At 36.1% G+C, this 21898-nt stretch overlaps 1 protein-coding gene across 1 annotated transcript in view; it reads left to right on the forward strand.

The window, feature by feature from the left end:
- LOC110021689 (callose synthase 5) overlaps window positions 1–15139 on the forward strand; it is a 37053-nt gene extending 21914 nt beyond the window's left edge. The window contains exons 24-43 of the mRNA XM_020720281.1: window positions 3535–3615; window positions 3701–3861; window positions 8962–9085; window positions 9271–9365; window positions 9467–9590; window positions 9664–9815; window positions 10409–10518; window positions 10631–10756; window positions 10837–10905; window positions 10984–11173; window positions 11554–11665; window positions 11735–11854; window positions 11932–12047; window positions 12122–12205; window positions 12439–12551; window positions 12634–12863; window positions 13161–13958; window positions 14044–14094; window positions 14187–14372; window positions 14596–15139. Of these exons, the coding sequence (XP_020575940.1) occupies window positions 3535–3615; window positions 3701–3861; window positions 8962–9085; window positions 9271–9365; window positions 9467–9590; window positions 9664–9815; window positions 10409–10518; window positions 10631–10756; window positions 10837–10905; window positions 10984–11173; window positions 11554–11665; window positions 11735–11854; window positions 11932–12047; window positions 12122–12205; window positions 12439–12551; window positions 12634–12863; window positions 13161–13958; window positions 14044–14094; window positions 14187–14372; window positions 14596–14826 (3273 nt within the window). The 3' untranslated portion in view covers window positions 14827–15139. The remainder of the gene's footprint in view (window positions 1–3534; window positions 3616–3700; window positions 3862–8961; window positions 9086–9270; window positions 9366–9466; window positions 9591–9663; window positions 9816–10408; window positions 10519–10630; window positions 10757–10836; window positions 10906–10983; window positions 11174–11553; window positions 11666–11734; window positions 11855–11931; window positions 12048–12121; window positions 12206–12438; window positions 12552–12633; window positions 12864–13160; window positions 13959–14043; window positions 14095–14186; window positions 14373–14595) is intronic.
- Window positions 15140–21898: the final 6759 nt, after the last annotated feature.

A 21898-nucleotide genomic window follows, 5' to 3' on the forward strand; every position in this document is an offset into this window, starting at 1 on the left:
CACTTGATTTTATCTCTACTCTCATTCCTCCCTAGTGTTGTAGGCAAAAGGTAGCCTAGTGGTCACGTTGGGAAAGCAATAAGGTCAACTCACATACATTTGCATTCATCAGGAAAAACTTTTTTGGCTTTAGCTCTCTCCCAATGTTAGGATAATCCACCTTTGTTTTCCTTAAAACACGATCTTCATAAAATGTTGTTTCAATAGACTTTAAATTGGAAATGAAATTTTGGCATGGAGAATCTTTAAGCATTTCTTACTTAATATGATCTATCCTTCGGTGCCATTAATTTAAATTTGCTTCTATATTGATGGTGACTCCCACTATCCTTATGCAGCTATTTGTGATTTAGAAAGAGTCTGTTATGCCCATAATCATGCCGGTCCACCTTGGACTGGCTGGAAAAGACTCAACCGGGTTGCAGGTGTGCCAGTCTGTGCAGCATGAAGGCGTGGAGCGGGCAAGGCTAGCTGTATAAGCGAATCAAGGGTGGGTGGGGGCTGCAGAAGCAAGGAGAGGGTGGGGTTCACTAGGGCCATAACCACATATTTAAGGAGGAGAAATCAAAGGAGTTTGGAGGGAAAGTTGGGAAGGAAAGTTTGAAATGCTGTAAGGGGACTCTATTAAGGGGATAACCTAGGGTTGTTTTCTTTATGCATATTTTGTTGTGGCTGCTGTTTTATTTCTTCTTGTGGTGCTCCTAGCGATGTCTAGTGTGTGGAAGAGACAATCTACCTCTCAAATAGTAGATCAATCTTGTATCTTGCTTTTTTTTTTCCTTAATTTTTGTATGAGCAGCTTGTGTTTGTGTTTCTTTCACCTATCTATCGTCGTTTTATAGTGGTTTGTTCGCTGATTTTGGTGCCGAGGTGTATCAGAGTCTATAGTGTTCCTCAAGCAATCACCCATACATTTTTTTCTCATTTTTCAAGCATCAATATTTAAAGTGACATTTTGTCATTTGCAACTAGCTACTATAGATTAGATTTTCCCTTAAGCCCGTGATATGCTTGATTTTATTTAGCTTTCAAGTGTCGTTGTCTACATTAAATAACTCCAACGCTTATAACATTCAAGGGATTCCCATCACAAGCAATAATTCTTTTATAATTGATTGTGTGCATTAATTTATCATTTACCTTATTGAAAGAAGAACTGAATAACACGCCGAAGTTCAATATTCACATATCCAATAAATTGTTTATTCTGAACATCAGTGCATTTAGAAAGCCTTCCATGATGATTCTTATTGTCTCTTTATTTTTCTTTTGTCCTTTTTCAGATTTTTTGCTGCATTATTTTATCATGTTGTCAAACTTATCATGTTATTAACTTCCACCGTATTTAATTTATATACTTGCTTTTGTTTTGATTTGATTATGGGTGCTTCCATGCCTAAGTTTAAATGATTTTATTTTAATTTGATTGTTGGTCTACTTCTCAAATTGCTCGAAAATGTTCCAACAAATAATCCTTTAATTACTTCCACTAATGGATCGGGTATATATCCTCTCTCCACTAAAACCAGGCTAGAGATTTTCCTTCTACACATAATCCTACCGCTATGAGTTTCTCTTCCCCATCTAGCTCATTCAATGTGAATTATCGCTCCTCCTGTCTTCCCCCTCGAAGATCGGCACCATTAAATTACTAACTCTAGCATCGCCACCCCAACTTCCTCTTCCTCCATTGTTTTTCCCTACTATCTAGGGTAAAAATTCCTCCTTTGATTGTAGCCATATTTCCTTCCCGCTTTTCTCCTTTTTCTTTGTGCTCCATATCTTTTGCATAATCTCTTCTCCATGTTTCGACCCATTTGCCTCCATTAGAAATCTCTAATTCACCGCCAATTGGAGCTCTGAGAGGGGGTTTGTGATGACGGATGCATTCCTCATGTTTCTTACATTCGATCTCTTTTCTTTTCGATTTAGCCAATAAATCTCTGGTCAACCCTTGAACCTCCGGTGGGGTCTTGGATTGCATCTTAATAAGCTTATTTATCATCTCTCGAATTTCCCTCATGCTCTCCAATTGACCCTCCATTTAGTTCTCCATGGAAGAAAACTTATCTTCTATGGTGCCTAACCATTTTTCCATCCCATATCTGATTTGGCTGATCTTTTCCTCTAAATTCATCTCCAAATTATCTATTTTCTTAGCTGCCATTCTCAAAAAAATTTTTTTTTATCACCAAACGACAAAAACACCTGTACGCTAATAGACTAGACAAACGACTGAAAATTATGGAATTTCATAGTTGGCACTGCATAAAATGACGGGGGTGACGCTGCGACCCCGTCATTGCTTATCAGAATCGCGACTATATCGCACGATGCACTCCAAAATCCCATTGGTCGGCTCACAACAAACTCAAGCCGCGATTGAATCACGCGAATGTAAGCCGTGAAGTCGTCGGCTCCCCATCAGGCTCAACTCGCACGGATCGAGTCACAATTAAAGATAGCAGTCTTTATTAATTGTGATCCCTAGCAGTTTCCGTTCATGGGGTCTTGGAGCACTGTCCGCAGCGATCCGCAGCAAGCTCAACCCATGAATATGTCGTGCTAATGTAAGCGGCCATCCCGTCGGTCTAAGAGACGGAAAACACGTTCCCTTCGTTGGCTTCACCTGGGTGATCTGTTCTATGTACACCACAATATTTCGTTTCGTCTCAGTATTGCAAGGTTCGGTCAAGCATGGCGATCTCTCAAAATTGTCGTTCTGATACCAATTTGATACGATCTGACCTCAAAATCCACTCTTTTTTCTACAGAATTAGGACAATCACAATATTTCTTCAATAAATCAAACAATTCAAGAATAATACAAAAATAAACACTTATAATTCGAGAGGTAGACAATCTCCCCCAATTTTTATAATTTGAGAGGTAGGGAATCTCTCCCAAATTCTAGATCCAAGACGACTCAATCTCCTGCATAAACCTAACCCTGGCAAAACAAGCCTATTTATACACAACAATAATAATAATAAAAGACTAAATTACCCTTAGGCATAAAAATGATAAATTTGCCCTTAAGCTAAGCGCCAACATAACAATATCTTCCCTTGATGGGAGCAAAATAAGAAACATCTACTTCTTGTAGAAGCAGAAAATCTCCCTCCGGCAAAGACTGAAAACATCATTTCTTTACTTTCTTGGCTGACAACCCTTCCCCTTATCTCCCTATTTACTCTATTTTTTGAATGTCAAACCATTTTTTCTAAGGCTTTATATATACTGGTGATAAATATTTGGCTGAGGAGACAATTTATTTCAAGAAAGTACGAGCTATTACTTGAACCCTTAAAGTTCACTTAAATATCTCATAAGATTTCTCAAACCAATGTATGATTTCTTCAGAATATTTATATTAATACAAGATCTCTAATTTATTTTCATAGCTCAAAGAAATGGATGTTAATTATTTAACTTTAAAGGGGTTATTCAACCATATTTTATGAAGATTTTATTCAGCAGAAAATTTTGTTCCACATGATTAACAAATTCCACTTTTTAATATGATTCAGGGAGATGGACCTTCTACTAGTTCCCTATTCATCAGATCCAAGCCTCAAGATGATACAATGGCCACCATTTTTGCTTGCTAGCAAGGTACCTGTCAACAACTCTCTCTAGGATTTTTCTAAAATTTGTTTAATATATTGGAGCTGTTAATCCTTTTTGTCAATTTATGCAGATTCCAATTGCATTAGATATGTCAGCCCAATTTAGGTCCAAGGATGCTGATCTATGGAAACGAATTTGTGCTGATGAGTACATGAAATGTGCTGTGATTGAATGTTATGAATCTTTCAAACTTGTTCTGAACCTTTTGATAGTCGGTGAAAATGAAAAAAGGTAGTGTAAAACTTCCTTGTAAATACTATGAAACTCTGAAAATCATTTGCTTTGGCATTACGAAGATTTCTCTAGGGGTCTGAGAAAATGGGGACCTAAAGAATGCAAGGGATCTGAAGGAAATGAGTATTTCCTGTAGATTTTTTTTTTTAATTTGTTTAAGTTTGATTGGGTTGGGGTGGGGTAGGGGAGGGGGGATATTCTCATAGGGTAAGAAAGAACCACAGCCACTCTCTTTTGATGGTGGACAAGAAATGTGATCCCTTCTTTGAAGTGTAAGTATTTCATCCTAGGATTTTTGTTCTTCCATAAATTTACACCGTCTCCTCATGAACACAAAATTTCAACTACCTTTTTTTTATTTACTTATTTCTCATTTGGCTGGTCTATATAGTGCACCAAATAGTTCAGATGGCGCTCATCAAGGTACTTATTTCAAATAGTTTTGGATATTACATTATAAATCTCTGAGATGCACATCCATAAATTGGCCATCGTTGACTTAAATGGTCCACAGTATCCTAGTAAGCCAGTTTAAGAATCTTTACATGTTCCCATATCTTGTGAATTTTCCCGTCTAGCAGATGCATGAAAATTTGTATTTCAAAATTCTGTAATTCTCCTATTGTAGATTTAATTATTATTATTTTGCAGCATACATGATTACCACAATAGAAAAATATCCAAGATTAACTCAGGTTTTTCATTTTCCCATAATTGTACTGAGCATAGATATATCAGCATGATGCAAGGATAGAGAATATAGTCTAGTTTTTCGGTAACAAGACATGTTAGTCCAACCATATGGTCTAGCCTAAGCATTAGCTAAATCTACCTTACCATGAGCGCAATTGTATATTTCTGTTGAGATTTGTATCTAATTTATGGTTCGGTTTATAAATAGAGGAAGTCCTGGGATTTATTTGTAAAAACGTTGTAAGGCTCTATATAAGCCAAAATTATTAATGAAATGAACTAAATTTCTCATAGCAATTATTTCTTTATGATATTAGAGCTCTAACCCTAGTCATCTCTAGTGTTGTTTGATATAATGAGTCGGAATTGTCTTACAGAGAACTGTAACTCTCATTTTTCCTCTTCCTTTCATTTTGTCCTCACAAAGCAATCGTAAGTAGAGCTAATTGTGACGACAACGACGGGATCACAAGCTAATTCGGATGGGATCGCGACGTGAAAATCACATGAATTGAGATGATAAAGAAAGGATCATGTTGTATGAAATTGCGAAGGGAAGCAAGCGACGGGCTTGCAGAAGCTATCTGAGAAGAGAACAACACGTTACATAGCCTATGGAGGCCCTTGCGCGAAGGACGCTGGTGATACAGTCGCGTTTGCAGCGAGCTGGGAAGTTGATGATGCGCTCAACCAGGACCGAACTGATGATGCCTTCACTTGTTGGACCACAACAAAGTGGTTTGAGCGGCTTAGTGTAAGCTAAAGGTGAAGCACGAGTGAAATCAGAGCTGTTAGAGGAGAGAAATTTGGTTTTGTGTGCATGAAAGGATGTTGAAGGCTAGGGAATAATTAAATTGAGGATGTCAGGAGATGGAGATAGTGTGTGGGTAATGGTTTGGAGCTTCTGAGGGAGATAGATGTTGAAATTTTGAAGGTCTTGGTCGAGCAGATACACGGAGCTTGTGTCTTGACGGGAGCCACTATCTTAGCGTGTGCTCCTTCACAAGTGTAGCTAGATTTCTCTCCTGTGGATCTGAAGCTTGATGGACTGGCCACATATATGAGTTGGTCACGTTAGATAGAGTTTGTTATAGTAGTGAAGATACTATAGGGATATTTGATAGGGGTCGAGCTAAAGAGTCACAATGCTGAGAGGGATGAGGGAATGACCAAACATGTCTTACTTTACACATGACTACTCATCTCGATGGTTCCATCGATTGCCTCATCATTAGATGCCATTCAAAATGTGAGCAACATTTTGGCGAAGCTAAAGAAGATCTATACTAGAGCTGAGAATTACATGAACGTGTTCCAGATGCAGTGTAAGATAGAGGCAGTGGTACATAGTGATAGATCGATTCAGGATTCTCCATAGATCTAGAGTGATTGTGGGTAAATCTTGATCACTTCTCACAAATGTTGAAATGTGATGATCGGAGGTACAAGAAAAGGGAGATTTTTGCACATATGAGGACTATGCAGTTTCTGGCTCATCTGAACCCAACCTTATAAGAGATCGGTCCTCCTAGCTTAGGCGATGATCCCTTCATTGGATGAGGCTATCGCTGTGATAATACCCGAGGAGAGTTGCATGAGGCTACACTTTTATCTGAGTGGACTTCTAGGTATGTGATCAGCCTTAGTTGGCTGTAGCTTAGGTATGACAGGTGTCCAGGAAAAGACTCGCAAGTGTTATAATTGCGGTGAAGTAGGCCATCTGAGTTAGGTTTGTCCTAAGCCACCTTAGGAGAGAGAGACAGAAGAACGTTGACATTTTGGAAGCCATGTTCATGGTCGTGGTGGTTGAAGAGATGGAAAATGGGGCTACCAAACAATTATGATGGGAACAGAGGACGAGGGGAAAAACAAGTGTGTTCTTTATCGGTGAGGATCATGAATTTCCGGAGATGTTCAAGAAGAAACAAAAATCAATAGCTGATAGGATTGAGGATGCATCCACCTCGTCGTCATTAAGGGGTAACAATGCTACTTTTGCTTACTCTGACAAAGGTTCATGTGAAACACATGCTCTTACCGCTATTTCCACCACTAGATTACTAGAATGGATAATAGGCTCTGGTGCATCTTGACATGTGGCAGGCACTGCTAGAGAGTTCTGATATACTCACCTGCAGTCCCAGAGAGCATATAAACTGTTAATGATATGGCACAACCTGTAGTTGGTAAGGATATAGTGAGGTGTGTTGATTTTGTGACTTTGTTTAATATTTTGCATGCTCCTTTTTCAATGAATCTTTTATCCATTAGTGTCATTTTTCTCCAATTAAAATATGTTATTTTATTTGATATTCCTAAGGCGACATTTCAAGAGAAAGGGGTGAGCTAGATGCTTGGGATTGGAACGTGGCATAGTGAACTTTGATACTTGGATAGAGGGAGGATGGACTCAACCTTGACATCCATGGTAGAGAGTGCTAAAGTAGGGGGTCTGGGAGGAGTGTGGAGAAAATGTTGCTGCTAAAGCACAAATATGTGAGACACTCTTGTTTTAGTTTATTGAGTCATTTGTATTCATGTTTATATAAAAGGTCAAATAAACAAAAACTTGTATGTGATGCTTGTGGGTTGAATAAGTTTACTAGGAGCTCTTATAACAGTTATGGGAAGATGAGTTCTGTTTTTGATTTGGTATATTATGATATTTGAGGACCTTGTTCGACAAATTCGATGAATGATTATTGATATTTTGTGGCTTTTATTGATTGTTTTCTCATGCCACTTGGTTGTATCCGATGAAAAATAAGGGTGATGTGTTTGCTTTCTTTAAAAATTTCCACAAACAATCCACTCAATATGGTGCAGAAGTGATTGTATTGAGGTCTGATAATGAGACAGATTATACCAACAGAGAATTTTGGGAATATTTATCGGCCCAAGAGATATAACATCAAACCACATGTTCATACATACAAACACAATATGGTATAATAGAGAAGAAAAATAAACACTTTCTAGAGGTACCCAAAACATGATGATCGCGATGAATGTCTCAAAACACTTGTGATGACAAACAGTTTTGACAACAACTCAATTGATCAACAGAACACCCTCGAAAGTATTGGATTGTAAGTTTCCTTGTCAGATTTTGAAAAGAGATAATAACGATATTCTCACATTTAAGATATTTGGCTATGTATGTTTTATAAAGGACAACAAACTATTAGTAGGAAAACTAGGTCCCGGAGTGGTGAAATGTGTCTTCATGGGTTATTCTGCTACTAGATTTCCATATATCAGAGGGGTTGGTCTTGTCTCAGAGGAAGTATGTACTAAACTTCCTCACAGAAATAAATATGCTGGGATGCAAGCTCATAGTCTCTTCAATTAATTAGAAGACCGAGCTGAGTGCAGAGACAAGAGAGCCATATATTGGTGGGCTGTCTAATTTATTTGAGTTAAATTTGTCCCGGCATCTCGTTTGCAGTGAGTGTGGTGAGTTGATACATGCATAATCCAAAGAAGGGTCATATGGATGCAATGTATCAGATTCTGAGGTACTTGAATAGTGCACCAGGGAAGGGGTTGATCTTTAAGAAGAATGGGCATGTAGGCACTGGGGGCTATTGTGACTTTGACTCGATGAGTTGTGCTGAGGATAGGAGGTCAACATCAGGATACTGCATGTTCGTAGGGGGCAACTTGGTCTCTTGGAAGAGCAAGAAACCGTCAGTTGTAGTAAGGTCAACGAAAAGGCAGAGTACAGAGTCATGGCATTAGGAGTTGTCGAGATGATGTTGCTGAGAGCCTTGTTGGTAGAGCCCAAGGTAGACCAATGAGCTCAAATGAAGTTGTGGTTCGACAACAAGTCGACAATTAGTATTGCCAACAACTCGGTGCAACATGATAGAACCAAACATTTGGAGATTGATATGTTCATCAAGGAAAAGCTAAATAACAGTCTACTAGAGCCAAGTCATGTAGCCACTGGAGATCAAGTGGCTGAATGCCTCACCAAAGACTTGACTTATCATATTTGTCTAGCTTATGAGACAAGATAGGCTTAGCAGATATCTTTTGCCACCTTGATCGGGAGTGTTGAGTCATTAATGAAAAGCTTATGAGACAAGATAGGCTTATCGTATTTTTATCCGATTTATGGTCTAGTTTGTAAATAGAGGAAGTCTAGTGATTTATTTGTAAACACATTGTAAGGCTCTATATAACTTTAAGTCATTAATGAAATGAACTAAGTTTCTCCGAAGAATTATTTCTTTAGTTACAATGGAAATGCAGCTTATCTTTCTTTATCTGTAATTTCTTTTTGTTTCGTTTTCATATGTTATTCCTATGCTATAAGATTTTTTAGAGGTTACTATAAGCTAACATGGTTGATTGTTCGCAACATGTGTTTTTAAATTTTTATTTTTTATTTTTTGGCAGGATAATTGGCATTATAATCAAGGAGATTGAAGCTAGCATCGCAAGAGGATCATTTCTAGCTAATTTTAGGATGAGTGCCCTGTCAACACTATGCAAGAAGATTGTTGAGCTTGTTGGGATCTTGGTGAGTTTAAGTTTTCAATTTCAATTTAGTTTCAACAGTAATATCTCAGAACAAATTGAAAGATTATCTAAGCACACCCCTAGATCTCAAATGCTTGTTGCTTGTTCTTAAAAACTCATGCAAGCATTTAGATTTCCTTCATGATTGTATGAAAAATTTGACCATCTGTGCTTTTGATGTCATAGAAAGAAGGAGATGCATCTAAGCGTGACATTATGGTACTGTTGTTGCAAGATATGCTAGAAGTTGTAACGCGTGATATGATGGTCAATGAAATTCGGTTTGTGAAAGACTCATTGAATTTTTCGATCTTTAAAACTTCAACATTTTTGTTGCATGCTTTGTATCAGTCCCTTGACTACTCCCTTATGTTGTGATCAGCGAGTTGGTTGAGCTTGGTCATGGTAATAAGGAGTCCGTCCCTCGACGACAACTTTTTGCTGGTACTGGTTCAAAGTCTGCTATTTTATTTCCTCCAATAACTACTGCGCAATGGGAAGAACAGGTTCATATCTTTTAAATACAATTTCAAATTGCATAAATGAAGCAGCTAACTGCTCATATTTATGTTTTTGTAGATCAAACGCCTATATCTCCTCTTAACAGTGAAAGAATCTGCCATTGACGTGCCTACAAATCTTGAAGCTCGTAGAAGGATAGCATTTTTTACAAATTCTTTATTTATGGATATGCCACGGGCTCCTCGAGTACGGAAAATGCTCTCATTTAGGTTTGTTCCACCATTCCCAGAATGTTGCCAATTTATATTATAGTGTATGATGTATATCGTGATGGTTCTTGATGGAATTAAATTCCTTTTGTAGAATAAAACAAGAGTTTCTTGATTTACCTGTTATACTTTGACTTTGTAGAGTTTTTAGTTCATTGTTGCAAACCATTACATCTGACGACTTTAAAGAAACTTGAGCAATAAATTCCCTGCAACTTATTTTGTTGGGTGTGCATGTGCATAAAAGCACACACAACATACATAATTCATTTTCTACTGCTAAGTTGAAAAAGAAGAAATTTGCTTTTGCGCATCACCCATAATCAAGAAGTTATTTTGCACTTCAACAACATTTATGGTGCACTGGTTGTATTTGGTTGTTGTTTACGCATCTATTTCTGTGGTGGCTTCGACATTATTGGAGATTAAGTCAAAAATGGAAGGTTTACTACTTACATGGATGTATGTTTCAGTTTAAGTCTGACAGTACGTACTTCTAACATATGTTGCTAAAACAAATTGTTAACAGCAGAATTCAAAATTTTTTTATCTTTTTTTTTGTGATTAATGACCATAAGATATGGTGTTGGCAGTGTCATGACACCATACTACAGTGAGGAGACTGTATATTCGAAGACTGACCTTGATTTGGAGAATGAAGATGGTGTATCTATCATATTTTACCTGCAAAAGATCTTTCCAGGTAAAATTGTCGAGTTTAATGATAATCCATTGTTTACTAATATTAAACTTCCTTTTGGTTTCATTTCTCATTGCTGACTTCATTTATTTGATCAATCAATCCATTTTCATAGATGAATGGAACAATTTCATGGAACGAATAGACTGTAAAAAAGAGAGTGAGGTCTGGGCGAATGAGGAAAATGTCTTGCAGCTCCGCCATTGGGCATCTCTAAGAGGCCAAACTCTTTGCAGAACAGGTGTTGCGTGGTTGGTTATCTGAGTACTTTAGATAGTCATTTTGCATATGTTTCTAATGGAAATGTCTATGCTGTTACAGTTAGAGGAATGATGTATTACCAAAGAGCGCTTAAGCTTCAAGCTTTTCTCGACATGGCTTCTGAAAGTGGTGAGAAATAATATGACATTTTTCTTGGGGATGAGATTTATTCTTTCCAGGGGCACTGATCTTTGTTTATCAAAATAGAAATTTTAGAAGGATACAAAGCTGTGACTGAGCCAGAGGATGAAGGAAAGAGGAGCCAGAGATCTCTTTTTGCACAGCTAGAGGCCATAGCAGACATGAAATTCACTTTTGTTGCTACTTGTCAAATTTATGGCAATCAGAAACAATCTGGTGATCGCCGTGCGACAGACATTCTGAACCTGATGGTCAAGTAAGTTCCTTATTCCATTGCCTAAATATTAAGTATAATTTTTCACCTCATTGTAATCAAATTTCTACCTATGCTGCATGCTATTACTGATAGGACTTTTCCTTCCTCTTAGCGCCATTCAAAGAACGGACAAATGACATTATATTTCTGCATAATCTACCTTCTGAGTATGCTCACCTTTAAAGTTAAGCTAATTTGTATATAAAAGAATGAGCTGCAAACGACTATGAAGCATGCTCTGCTGAAGTGTGCGTTGTGTCTTCAAAATTATTAACTTGTAAAATCTAAAACTTTTAGGAACAAATATTCATTCTCTAACCTAATTCTCCTTCTATTTTTTTAATAACTTCGGGAAACTAATGATTGTGCTTTACATTCAGTTTTCCATCACTCCGTGTAGCATATATTGATGAAGTTGAAGAACGAGAAGGTGACAGGGTAAAAAAGGTATACTATTCTGTGCTAATAAAGGCAGTTGATAATCGTGATCAGGTAATGACTAAAACAACCAACACTTAATTAGAGCTATGGTGCGCTGTTCTAACATTTCCTTAAAACTAGGAAATCTACCGCATCAAATTACCTGGAGCAGCAAAGGTTGGTGAAGGTAAGCCAGAAAACCAAAACCATGCTGTTATCTTCACTAGAGGGGAGGCTCTTCAGGCAATTGATATGAACCAGGTATTTTGACTCAATTTGTCATTTGTCTTGTAGTTGCAGTCTCAGATAGATTCTAAGTAGATGTCAAATTTCTTCAGGACAATTATTTAGAAGAGGCTTTGAAAATGAGGAATCTTTTGGAAGAATTCAATGAGGACCATGGACTGCGTCCACCAACAATTCTTGGTGTGCGTGAGCATATTTTTACAGGAAGGTAAAGCTACATCAGCTTGAGTAACCTTAAAATGTCAAAATAACCACCTAACAAGTGATTTCACCTAATTGCAGTGTTTCATCTTTGGGATGGTTTATGTCAAACCAAGAAACTAGTTTTGTGACAATTGGACAAAGGGTTCTGGCTAGTCCACTGAAGTGAGTTTCTTACCTTGCAATGGTTTACTTTATAGGTGCAGCAAGTGAAAATTATTAATATTTAAAAAAGATATCTTAGATATTATATTTTATCGCTTTGTGAATCATCAAAACATAGATTTGCAATTTTGTTTGCAAAATTACTGGGATAATGGTCGCAACATAAACCAACCTATAAGCTGACTGTAGCTCAGGTCATGATTAATGTGAACATCCTGCTCATATCTGCTCAGGGTCCGTTTCCACTATGGACATCCAGATGTATTTGACAGGATTTTTCACATTACTAGAGGAGGCATAAGCAAGGCTTCTCGTGGAATCAATCTGAGTGAAGATATCTTTGCAGGTGAATATTTGCCACCCTTATTTGTTTAATTTAAAAAATCTTTTGCGAATCACTAATTGTCAATTTACGTATTCACTTGCAGGATTTAACTCGACATTAAGGCAAGGAAATATCACCCACCATGAGTATATTCAGGTTGGGAAGGGCCGTGATGTGGGTCTCAACCAAATCTCTCTCTTTGAAGCAAAGATTGCTTGTGGTAATGGAGAGCAATTGCTCAGCAGAGATATCTATCGCTTGGGTCACCGGTTCGACTTCTTCCGCATGCTGTCTTGCTACTTCACCACTGTAGGGTTCTATGTTAGCTCAATGGTAAATTTCAAACCTCTTCTGCCTGGTTGCTTGGGAAAAATTAGGGAGACAACGTAAATTATTTCATATGAGAAGCAAATATATAACGTGACTTCCACCTGAAACAATGGGATCTAGAATATCAATCCTCAAGAGGATGATTAAAACTAGATTTATTTATGATTAAAATACCAATGGAATTATTTGAAGCGAACAGTTATTGATTCCATCATAAAATTCACTGTCATGATTGCAAAAAAGCTTCATTTCTTAGTTTACATCTTTGTGTATTTTCTAAATTTGCTCATGAACATGCAGATGGTTGTTATCATTGTCTACCTTTTCCTGTATGGCAAGCTTTACCTGTCATTAAGTGGGCTTGAGGCTGCCATTATGAAGCAGGCACTGATGAGGGGAAATAATCCTCTGAAAGCTGCTATGGCATCTCAATCCGCAGTTCAACTCGGTCTTCTGATGGCCTTACCCATGGTAATGGAGATTGGTCTGGAAAGGGGGTTCAGAACCGCATTGGGTGACATAATCATCATGCAGCTTCAACTCTGCTCAGTTTTCTTCACATTCTCGCTTGGTACAAAGTCCCATTACTTTGGACGCACGGTCCTCCATGGCGGGGCAAAATATAGAGCTACCGGACGAGGCTTCGTCGTCCGACATGTAAAATTTGCTGAAAACTACAGGATGTACTCAAGAAGCCATTTCACAAAGGGTCTGGAACTCATGTTGCTTCTAATTGTTTATCAAATCTATGGATCTGCCACCACCGACTCCACGGCTTTCTTGCTTGTTACTGCATCCATGTGGTTCCTTGTTGCCACCTGGCTATTCGCCCCATTTCTTTTCAACCCTTCCGGCTTTGAGTGGCAAAAGATAGTTGATGACTGGGAAGACTGGTGCAAGTGGATTAATAGCCGTGGAGGGATTGGCGTCCCGGCAAACAAGAGCTGGGAATCATGGTGGGAAGAAGAGCAGGAACACTTGCGTTCAACAGGTTTAATAGGTCGCCTCTGGGAGACTATCCTTTCCCTCCGATTCTTTCTCTTCCAGTATGGCATTGTGTACCATCTTCATGTCTCCAACAACAACAAAAGCCTCATTGTAAGTCCTTTCACCGCCTCAACCTTTCAGCTCACCAATTCGTTTTGGGATCTTCTTTTGCATTTAATTTTCATTATAATTTCAGGTTTATGCTCTTTCCTGGTTGGTAATTCTTGCCGTGATGCTCATCCTAAAGGTTAGTTTAGAGGGTGTAACAATAGCAGACTCTTTGCATAAAGATACTTTATTTTCCTTGATGAGCTGCTAAATCTGTGCCAACTGCTGCAGGTGGTCTCCATGGGGCGGAAGAAGTTCAGTGCTGACTTCCAACTGATGTTCAGGCTCCTCAAACTATTCCTCTTCCTTGGCTGCATTGGAGCGCTCTGCATCCTCTTCACCCTCCTCAATCTCACCGTTACTGACATTGTCGTCAGCTTCCTGGCATTCATGCCTACAGGCTGGGCCATCCTCCAGGTAATCTATATAAATATATATATATATATATATATATAATATCTTTTAGCCATTGAGAAGGAAAAAATATTACATGCGGACGAGATATGTATAAATTTGTATGTGTTGTGATGGTTGTTCACCATAATAGCAAAGCAATATCATCAATCAGCTCATATGAATTTCGCACGTAATATTTTCTCATTAAGAAGGGATGAAATTAAGGTATTTGTTGTGGGAGCAGATATCGCAGGCGATGAAGCCGGCGGTGAAGGCGTTTGGTCTATGGGGGTCAGTTAAGGCATTGGGTCGAGGGTATGAGTATGTGATGGGGCTGGTGATATTTACGCCTGTGGCGGTACTGTCATGGTTCTCATTTGCATCGGAGTTCCAGACGAGGTTGCTGTTCAACCAGGCTTTCAGCCGTGGGCTCCAGATCTCTCGTATCCTGGCTGGTGGCAAAAAGCAGAGATGACCTACCTATGCACAAATAGGATTCCTTTGCAGAATCAATTGGCCATCTGTTCCAAAAATGAGGCTCATATTCTTTTTTTGCTTTCCGATTTGAGGATTGATTGCATTACATTTTTTATAATGTGCTGATGACTTTGAATTGGCGGCTCCCAATTTGAGGGAAGGGAGCAAGCCACGCGAACTGCAGCACCATTCTTTGTTTTTTTATATTTTTTTATCATTTTTTAAAATAATTTTGGCGGTTGTCTGAAGTTTTATTAACAATAAATACATGCGATATTAATCGGAAATAAATAGTTTTTTATTTTTAATGAAGGGCATAAATCTGTTTGTGTGTGGCATGAATTTCACCATTGAGATGTGGATGTTTGTGGGCCTACATATAGATAATTACATGTGCATTATTTGTTATGTTAAAATTTAATTTTTTTTAAAGTGATCTAATTAATATTAAAAAGATGGGGGATTATATTTAAAATAAAATATAGAATAATTGTGTGTGGAGATTTTATTCTATATTTTTATTATATAAAGAGTTAAAATAGAAAAATGATAAGATAATTTTTTTTGATAAGATGTGATTATTTTGAAAAAAAATTCTCTTAGGAAGATATATTCCTTTTGAGCAAATGCTATTCTTTTGCTTTTGTAAAATATGGCTATGGTCCTCAATTTAGATAATGAGAGAATTTTTCTGATTCTCATTCTCTTTGGTATCTATCATTGTAAGAATAACTAATGATCTGTTTGAGTTAGTTGTATCTTATTGAATAATCTGCTGATAAGTTGATTAAAAATAATTTACTGATAAGCTAGGTGCGGTAGCTATTACAAATTTACAAATTTTTTTTTTTTTTTTTTGTAATAGCTAGACTGCGGCAAGAAAGTTGTCACCACATCTAGGTATGTGCGGTGTGAAAACGTTGTTTTTAGAATTTTGAAAATGCATAAGCTGTCAGAACACAATTTACTCAAATAGATCAGGTGTGTTTTCAAAAAGCCACCACACCAAATAAAATAAACCAAACAAGCCCTAAGATTCTTCTAAAGGGGAAATTATATTAGACTGGAAGACCAATAACCAAAAGCTTCTAATTTTTTTATGATGTTGAATCACTTCTCGTTAATATATATATATATATATATATATATATATATAATGAAATAATTCATAAAACATGTTACTAAAATAACGTTGCTTATATAAATTAATTTATTTCAGGATTCTGAGATAATCATATGGATATAATGTATGTAAATATCAGCCAAACCAAGGGAATATAGATATGTTATTAAATCATATCTACACTTTGGTAATAAATATGTGCTTACTATATTGTTTCATGAAAATAATAATTCGATCCGAAAATAGAATTATTATTTAATATGCTTTATTTTCAGCATTTGATTGCTATATTAAAGAACATCATTTATAGGATAATATTTTAGCCCAAAGGCTAAACATTAATGTTGCATTAGGTATTTTGTGACGATATTCACTATAATTATTGTCTGATTTATTTTTTATCCAACTATTACATGTGCTCTTATTATATCTACTACATATGCTCTTATTACGTAGCATGAGTCTTAAATAGAGTTCAAATAATATTCAAATATGATCAAAATGTTCCTTATAAAATCTCAAGTTTCCTTGCTTTGATTGCGTTCGAATTTTAGGTGCTGTGAATTTGAAAGTAGTTCTTAATTAAAAGCATTAGTTATTGTTATCTAAAGTAATTTTCATGCATTTTTGCTCAAGAGAAAAAAAATGCATAAATATATTTCTCTTGATTTTTTTTTTAATTATTAGACATGCATCATCAAATTTGTACGAAACAAAAATTCTAAATTATTATTTAAATTTCCCTTCATAAAAATTTAGGCCCAAGAAGTATTAATTTTTATATTCTGGCAGGGTTGTAATTGAGTTGAGTAAAGCCAGCTATGCCTTGGAATGGATTTGGTTTGATTATATAAGTTGTTCATGTTTAACTCCATCATGAACAAAACTTTTAGATATAAAATCATACTTGAGTTGACCCAGAATTTTTAAAAATCTTTTTTAGCTTTTCTTTTGTTTATTGATATTAATTGAACAAGTACTCCAAAGAGTTAATAAATAAGCTAAAATTTAAATTATTTACCTTTTCATATAAATTTATTAATAAATGAATTTACAAATCTAAATATGTAAGTACTTGAATAAATTTTGAATTAATATCTTACTAGCTTATACTGATTAAATCAAATATTAATAAGTTGCTTGAAAGTTCTTTGTAATTAAATAGTATAAATAAATTTTAACAAACTATTTTTTATTGAAATAAAGAAATAATAAGAAATTTTATTAAATTATAATATGTTATTGAAGAATTTTTTTAAAGAAAGTGAAGGAAAAGAGAAACAGAAATTAAATAAAGAAAATGAAGTTTTTATCATCTGTTTAAGCAATGCATTTGATATGGTTTTGTAGGCATTGAGAATGGCATACTTGTAATAATAGTAAAGGGTGGGTAAAAAGGTAAACACTTGATACATTGTATATGATATATATGTGTTAAGCAGAAGAAACCATTGCAGATATTTGGAGCACAACTAGCAGGTGAAGGAGAAAGAGGCTTTTCAATAGAGATTGCAAGCACGTCTCATTACCCCCTTCCCAACAAATGGTCAATGGAGAATACTATGAGCTTGCTTGTAAGAAGTTGATGCCGAGCAGCTGGAAGAGATTAATTTGGTGAGTATATCAGCTAGTTGGTCTTCTGTTATAATATGCTGAAAGCAGTACTATATAGGGGCATAATAGTAATTTGTTCAGAAATAACTGCAGCACAACTGTTTTCGAACTATAAAAAACAAATAGACAGCCAACGTATCTACAGTAGCTTCTATGAAGCAACTTCATATGACATCTAATGCGCAACAACTTATTATTAAGCCGCAACTGTCTCAAACAAATCCTAAATTGTATTCCAATGGTGCCAATTAACCTATTTATAACATGTGAGTTATTGACATCCATCAAAAAGTTATCTACCTAAATAAGTTAGAAAATGCGAGTGTGATCATGTTGATATATAAGAAAGAAAGGGTTGGTTGTGCCTAATTAAAAGTTCAGAATATATAAAAAATTTGAAAAGGTGGAATACTATTACCTTGATGCCCGTTTAAGACTGTAAGTGGCTTTTGCAACTTACATATATAATATTAAAATTGATTATTAATGAAACTTTGTGGCTGATACATATAAATTGTATCTTTGAGTTTCCCATGTAGAAAATAATTTGAAACATCCAGTTGCTGGATTTTCCAAATTTCCATAGTGGCTAATGTAATTGGCATACGAATTGTAGAGAAGTTAGTAGCAAGACTAAATGTTTTATGATAATTAATATCATGTTGTGGCTTAAAGCCTTGGGCTACAAGACATGCTTTATAGCGAGCAATGGGCCCATCCGTGTGCTATTTAATACGTAATGTCCATTCAAAACCAAAAAAAATTTGAGTGGTTGGTGAAGGTAGGAGAATTAGATGCCTTGTTGTCGGAGAGTCATGAACTCTTCAGACATGACATTTCTCCAATATGGGTGATTAAAAGCTTGTTTAAAAGTGGTGGGGGTGTCTAATTGATGTTGATGTAAAAGTGTAAGAATTTTAACTTATTTAGAATGACCAATTTTAGATTTGGTAAACATGGGATGAGCAATGTGAATGGGTTGAGTGTGGGAAGAGATGGGAGAGTGATGTCGGGGGGGGGGGGGGGGGGGGAATGGAGTTTGGGAGAGAAGTTGGAGAAGGAGAGTTATGAGATTTTGTTTGCAAGCTAGAAATAGGTTAATATTAATAAAGAAGGTGGTGGTTGGACTGAGGAAGAGAGGACTGAGATGTAGAAGACTAGGATCATGATAGTTTGATAAACTGAACATGTCGAGAAATAATAGTGCCTTTTTAGGAAATATCATAACATTGTTATCTTTTATGTTGATTGATATAACCCAAAAAATGCAAAGAGGGGCTTATAGTAAATTTATTATCTTTTCAGCAATGTTGTACTGTTCGAGTGTGTAGGAACAATTGACTTGACTTTGGATACCATTATTTTAAAGATATGTTTGAAGATAAGTTGGTTTATATTCACCGTCTCTATCAGATCCTAAAAATTTTATGTTTGTGTAAATGTTTGTGAGAGCGAATAAAACAATAAGACCCTTCAAGTTTAGAAGTTCAAGGAAAACACCAGCAACATTGAGAGTAAACATCAATGAATGTAACGTAGTACCTGTAACCATTAAGAGAGGGCTAGAAAATTGGCCCCAAACATCAGTGTGTAACATAACATTGTACTTGGTATTGTTAGAAGCAAAAAAACATTTTCTGATTCTTATTTTGATAACATTGAGAGCATGCTATAGAAGATGTAGGAATATGTAGGTGTGAATGAGTATGAGAAATGTGTTGTAGAATTTTGGCATGTGGATGGCCCAACTTATTGTGCCAGGAAAATGTTTGAATGAATGACATTAAAGTTGTGATGGGATATAACCCATTATGAACTAGTACATGTACAATTGTTTTCTGAGTAAGTGATCCTATATAATAAGTCCATTAGCATTAAAAGTAATAGAACAATTGTTATCATGAGCAAGTTAATAAATAGAAATTAAATTGTGAGAAAAATATGGAGCTCTTAAAAGAGAGAAAAGCATTAGCTTATGATTTGCTACGGGTGATAACCTGACACCAATATAGGATATCTCTGTAGTTTGGGCATTTCCAATAGAAACCTTGTCTTGTCCAGTGTATGCAATCAGATTGTGAAGGTTGTCACTGTAGGGAGTAAGGTCAGCAGTAACACATATATCAAGAACCTACTCTTAGTTCTTGGAGGATATGGTGGAAGAGTAGTAAATTGATTGTTATTTGATGACTTGTATTGTGAATTGGTAAGGTGCCGACATTGGGCTATTGCATGCCCTTTCTTGTAACATATCTGACATGACACAGTATGTTTGTTTTTATTGTTGCTGGCAGAGGTCGAGTTCTTGGAAATGAATGAAGATTTATACTGAGAATGGGAATTTGGATTCTTGGTTTTGTAATGAAGAAAAGTTTGTTGCGAAGGGTTATTGAGACTCTCATTGGCAAGATTGTTTTCTTCACTATGAAGTAAGGAATAGAACTCTTTCAGAGATATTTGAATCCCTGGTAACTAGAGGGGAGCCCATTAAGAGTTTATAATATGATGTCTTCTTTATCAATGTTGGAGCGGGGTGCTGCAATATTGTCAACCATTGTATTAATGATGGTGAGATATAACATTATATTACTTGTTCCCATTGTGATATCGTACAACTTGTTTTTAAGTTGAATAACATGAGACCTGTTTGTGGCCTGAATTCTTCTTTCAAGAGTAATTTAGATTTCAGCAGTGTTGTTAAGATGAAGAACATATGGTAGAAAAAATAAAGATGTGATTAAGAAGATGACATCAACGATGTTTTGATCCACCCGTTTCCTAATAACTGGGGTTATCAACTTATGTAGTGATGGAATCTTGATAAAACCTTGGAGGGGATGGTATGGTTGGAATTACGGACTCAAATCCATTTTTAAGAAAGAGTTTCAGGATTTGCACCTTCCATGTGACATAATTTTCACAAGGGAGAAATTAACCATATTCTTGATGTTTGTCATCAAAAAATTCAAGGTGGTTGGAATGCTCATTTCCTTCATCTTATTGAGGGAATCTGTAGAATGTTGATAGACATGTTGAGAGTTGGGAGATGAAGCAACCATGTAATACTTGTAATAACGGTAAATGGTATAAAGTAAACACCTAATACATTGTTTACGATGTATATGTGTTAAGCAAAAGAAACTCTCATAGATATTTGGAGCATAGCTAGCAGGCGGTAGGTGAAAAAAAAAAATCATTTCATCGTAGGTATCTCTCATCATTAGTTATCAATAAATATTTATATAAATAAGTTCAAGTTAATCAAATTAAAAAATTAAACATATTTAAATTTGATTCATTTAACTTATGAGCTTTAAAAAAAATAAATTATGGTCATTTGCTTATTTTACACATAAACCCTTACATTTACACACAAAACTCAAATCCTTAACATCACATAAAGAGGAACATCGTTAACACTTACTAAAATTGAAATATATATTTTCATGCATAAATTTACACAGTGCTATAAGTGTAAATTTGAAAGTTTAGGAGACAATATATATATAAATACATAATAATTATGTACTAGGTTTGTAAGTTCCCTTAAATTTATATATTTATTAATTCAAATAAAGTTGATCAAACTTTGTTCAAGTCCACTGGTTGATTCACAACCCTAATCTTCACTGGTTAAATTGATTGATGGTGGCAGCCAAAAACAAACACATTCCTTCGTCTAGACTCTAAAACAGGAGTTCTTATTCTGTGCGGACACCGCACGCAATTATGCGTGCGGTGTCCAACGAAAAGATGACACCTGGAATAGTGGGCCCCACAATTTAAAAAATTAAATTGAGGCATGTATACGGCGCGACCCGGCCCGAATCTGGCCCGAAACGTGTAAAAGTTAACTGAGCGCCTGAAAGAAACTTATTCCTCGAAAAACCAAACGACGCCCGAGCGAGGATCGCACAGAGGACCTTCATTCAATCTTTATTCAATCTTTTAGGGTTTTTGAATCAGATAAACTCAGGCTGTTAGATTTGTCGTTGGAAACCGAAGAGAGCCAGTGAGAATGGAGACGGAAGAGCCCGTGATAATGGAAACCGAAGAGGAATCGACAATGCAAGCCGAGAAACCCAAGAAAAAGGAAGGAAAAGAGCGAAAGAAGAAGGAAAGCGAAGAGGGTTCATCCAGGTAATTTTTATTTTAGTGTTTTTGAGTTCTACACACGTGCACACAATATTACCTTTAAAAATCATCATTAAACAGCAATAAAACTTGCTATTTAATTATAATACAAAAGCAACCACTATTTAACAACACCTTAAATCTCAACTCAGTATTACAGAAACAATGTTATGATAATAACAGAATACAACGAAGAAAT

The sequence above is a fragment of the Phalaenopsis equestris genome, unplaced genomic scaffold, assembly GCF_001263595.1.
Source record: "Phalaenopsis equestris unplaced genomic scaffold, ASM126359v1 Scaffold000140, whole genome shotgun sequence".
Lineage (NCBI taxonomy): Eukaryota > Viridiplantae > Streptophyta > Magnoliopsida > Asparagales > Orchidaceae > Phalaenopsis > Phalaenopsis equestris.